Source organism: Lycium ferocissimum, chromosome 1 (assembly GCF_029784015.1).
Source record: "Lycium ferocissimum isolate CSIRO_LF1 chromosome 1, AGI_CSIRO_Lferr_CH_V1, whole genome shotgun sequence".
NCBI classification, from domain to species: Eukaryota; Viridiplantae; Streptophyta; class Magnoliopsida; order Solanales; family Solanaceae; genus Lycium; species Lycium ferocissimum.
In genome coordinates this window covers 2,311,888-2,314,584 of record NC_081342.1, presented here as the reverse complement: position 1 = coordinate 2,314,584, position 2,697 = coordinate 2,311,888, and the positions used below count along the sequence as shown (strand labels likewise).

General features: G+C 34.9%; 1 protein-coding gene across 1 annotated transcript; it reads right to left on the bottom strand.

Annotated features, from left to right (window-relative positions):
• LOC132053594 (uncharacterized) lies at positions 1-2,397 on the bottom strand. Its single transcript, XM_059445703.1, has 2 exons — positions 1,934-2,397; positions 1-383 (listed from the first exon to the last, which is right to left on the bottom strand). Exons 1-2 carry the CDS (start codon positions 2,124-2,126, stop codon positions 157-159), a joined length of 420 nt encoding a protein of 139 aa, XP_059301686.1. The 5' UTR covers positions 2,127-2,397; the 3' UTR covers positions 1-156.
• Positions 2,398-2,697: the final 300 nt, after the last annotated feature.

Genomic DNA, 2,697 nt, shown 5'->3' with positions numbered 1-2,697 from the left:
CATCAGGAAGCTATTTCTTTTAGTTTCCTTACACAACTATGAAAAATATACAAAATTCTTATAAGTGCTTCGAGGTTGTTGCTGCTTTGAGGCATTTGTACAAGATTTTATATATGACATCGCATTCCCAGGGCAATTGAAACAAATTTACATATACTAGTATAATGTGAAACCATCATCGTACGAGACATGCCATCCTTGCCTACAAGGTGGAGCATTTTCATCATACTCAGAACAACAACTCCATCTCTTCCAGTTATTTCTTCCTGTATTTGGCCTCTTATCCTTGTCGTTCCATTTATAGACGATTACTCCAGATCCATCGCTCCATTCTCCATCGATCCCTTGGTGAGGTGGTGCTAGGGAAAATAGTCCTTTATCTCCTGCAATGCTCAAAAGCAAAAATACATTCGGATATGATGATCTTGAATAGCCGCGAAAGAAATTAAACGAATAGAAGCTAGAATGCCAAATGACTCACTGAGAAATGCCTTTTATTCAGTTCAAACATTTGGATTTTTTTCTTGGGGTAACTCAACTAATGGCATTCACCAAAACCTGTTAGAATCTTTGAGAACTACATGCATAGCTCCAGACCAAAACAGAACACAGACAGTGGCAATTCCAGATCGATGTAAAAACAAGTGGCGGAATAAGTTCATGGCATGTATTTTCTGCTTTGGTCCAACAGACATAACGGATTTGTCCTTTGAGCTACGCCATCTTCGAGCCCAATAACGTGCATACCAGTTGAATTTGTGTTATGTCTTATAAAGCTCTTCACTTTCGCCTAAAATGTCATGTGCGCTCCTTCTTCAGAAACTTATCAGCCTAGAGACCCGTCAGTCTCTCTTTGACTCGCCTCCATCATGGTATCTATAACTCATATTGGATGGAAATGGCATCCCTCGTACTTTTAATAGCGTAAAAAGAAATATCCGAATACTATACTTGCTGCAACAATTTCTTGTCTCCAATAAATTCTCAATTAAAGTAACATGTGAAGGCAATGGGCAAGGGTTTGACTTACTACTTCACTAATTGGACCTCAATTTCACAATGCACAAATTTGTTAATCCAAGTTAAAACCCACTCTCATTAACTAAGCTTATAAGGGGCTCAAACTCTTCCAAATCTCATCAACATTGGAAATGGTTGGGTGTCATATAAGGGGTCAGGTAGGTAGTAAATCAACACAGAAGCAAAACAAGGATGGCCAAGGCAGGAGAACACTCTGCCTCATACTTATCAATTTTGTTTTAATATTATCCCGGGGTAGCAAAATCATCCCATAAAATCATGACCCGCCTAATCCGCTTATTTTGTTTGGGTGGGTCAATGACTCGCTTATTTTGTTTGGGTGGGTCAATGACTCGCTTATTTTGTTAACTCATCTCATTTTGACCCATTTATGTCAGCTCATTTAAAAAACCTGGCCGGAAATGTAGCCCAAGTTGATCAATAAGAAATTTCATCTAGATATTTTTAAAAAGATTATTTTTCATTTGATATGTTATATATATCCATAATATAAGGAAAGGAATTTTATTAAGGCCTTAATTAATTACTTAAACAAATTATAAAATAACAAATAAAGAACTTAAAACTTAGTAAGCGTCGGTTGAGTCGGGTTATCGGTCCAACTCATTTTAAGCCAAGTGACATTTGAGTCCAATTAACTTATCATCAAAGCCCCTCAGGTTGGACTCATTTTAACCCTCCTTTACTATATTCGGTTCCTATGTCGCCGCGTTTCCCGGTCCTTTTCTTTTAGTGCTTCGAACTCATTTTAACCCTCCTATATTTGGTCCAACTCGCTCATTTGATACCCCTTACGTTATCCCCTTTTTTGCTATATATTTCCACATATATACGGAGAAAAAAGTAAAACAAAGGTAAGAAGCAAAAATAATCAAGAATTGGGAGAGGATACCATTGGTGTGGCCATGGAAAGAGCAGGCAGTGGGGGAATTATCTTTGTCTTCATAAAGAGTATTGCAACGCAAACATTTCTTCTTATTTTGGGCATTCACTATTTGCAGTTTTCTTCGTTGGGAAATTGGTTTTCTCCAGCAAGAATTTGGGAACAATATATTTTGGGGATGAAAATTGTAAACTAAAGTCATGAGAAGGGGTTATGTGAATGCTGCCCACTGTCCAGTATGTGAATGCTAAAAATCCGAACAAGGGGGACAAAAAGAAAAGTCATTAGCAGTGTAGATAAAATAGAAAACTGACAAAAAATAAACCCTTGTGTTTGAGAGTAGGTTCAAAATAGTAACTTAAGTATGCACTGAAATATTTTGATCCTTTAAATTTGTAAAAAGTTATATACTTTTAGTTTCCATCAAATATTTATCAAACTCTATCGTTAAATTTGTCGGACACAATGAAAAAAAAAAGATTAGCAATATTATGAACATAAAAAAAGTCTCATTAAATCCTAAAATATCTAAAATTATACTCGACACTAAAAAGATATTAAAAAAATAATAGAAATTACACCTCAAAAAGTTAAATCACACTCTAAAAATAAATTTTTAAAAAGTAAAAACTATAAAAAATTATACCTCTAAATACAAGGTTCTGCTACTTTTCTTTGTTCATAGTTTCCATCAAATCTAACTAATAAAATTTGGTAAATATTTAACAAAAACTAAAAAAGTGTTAACTTAAAGGACTAAATTGTTCAGTATA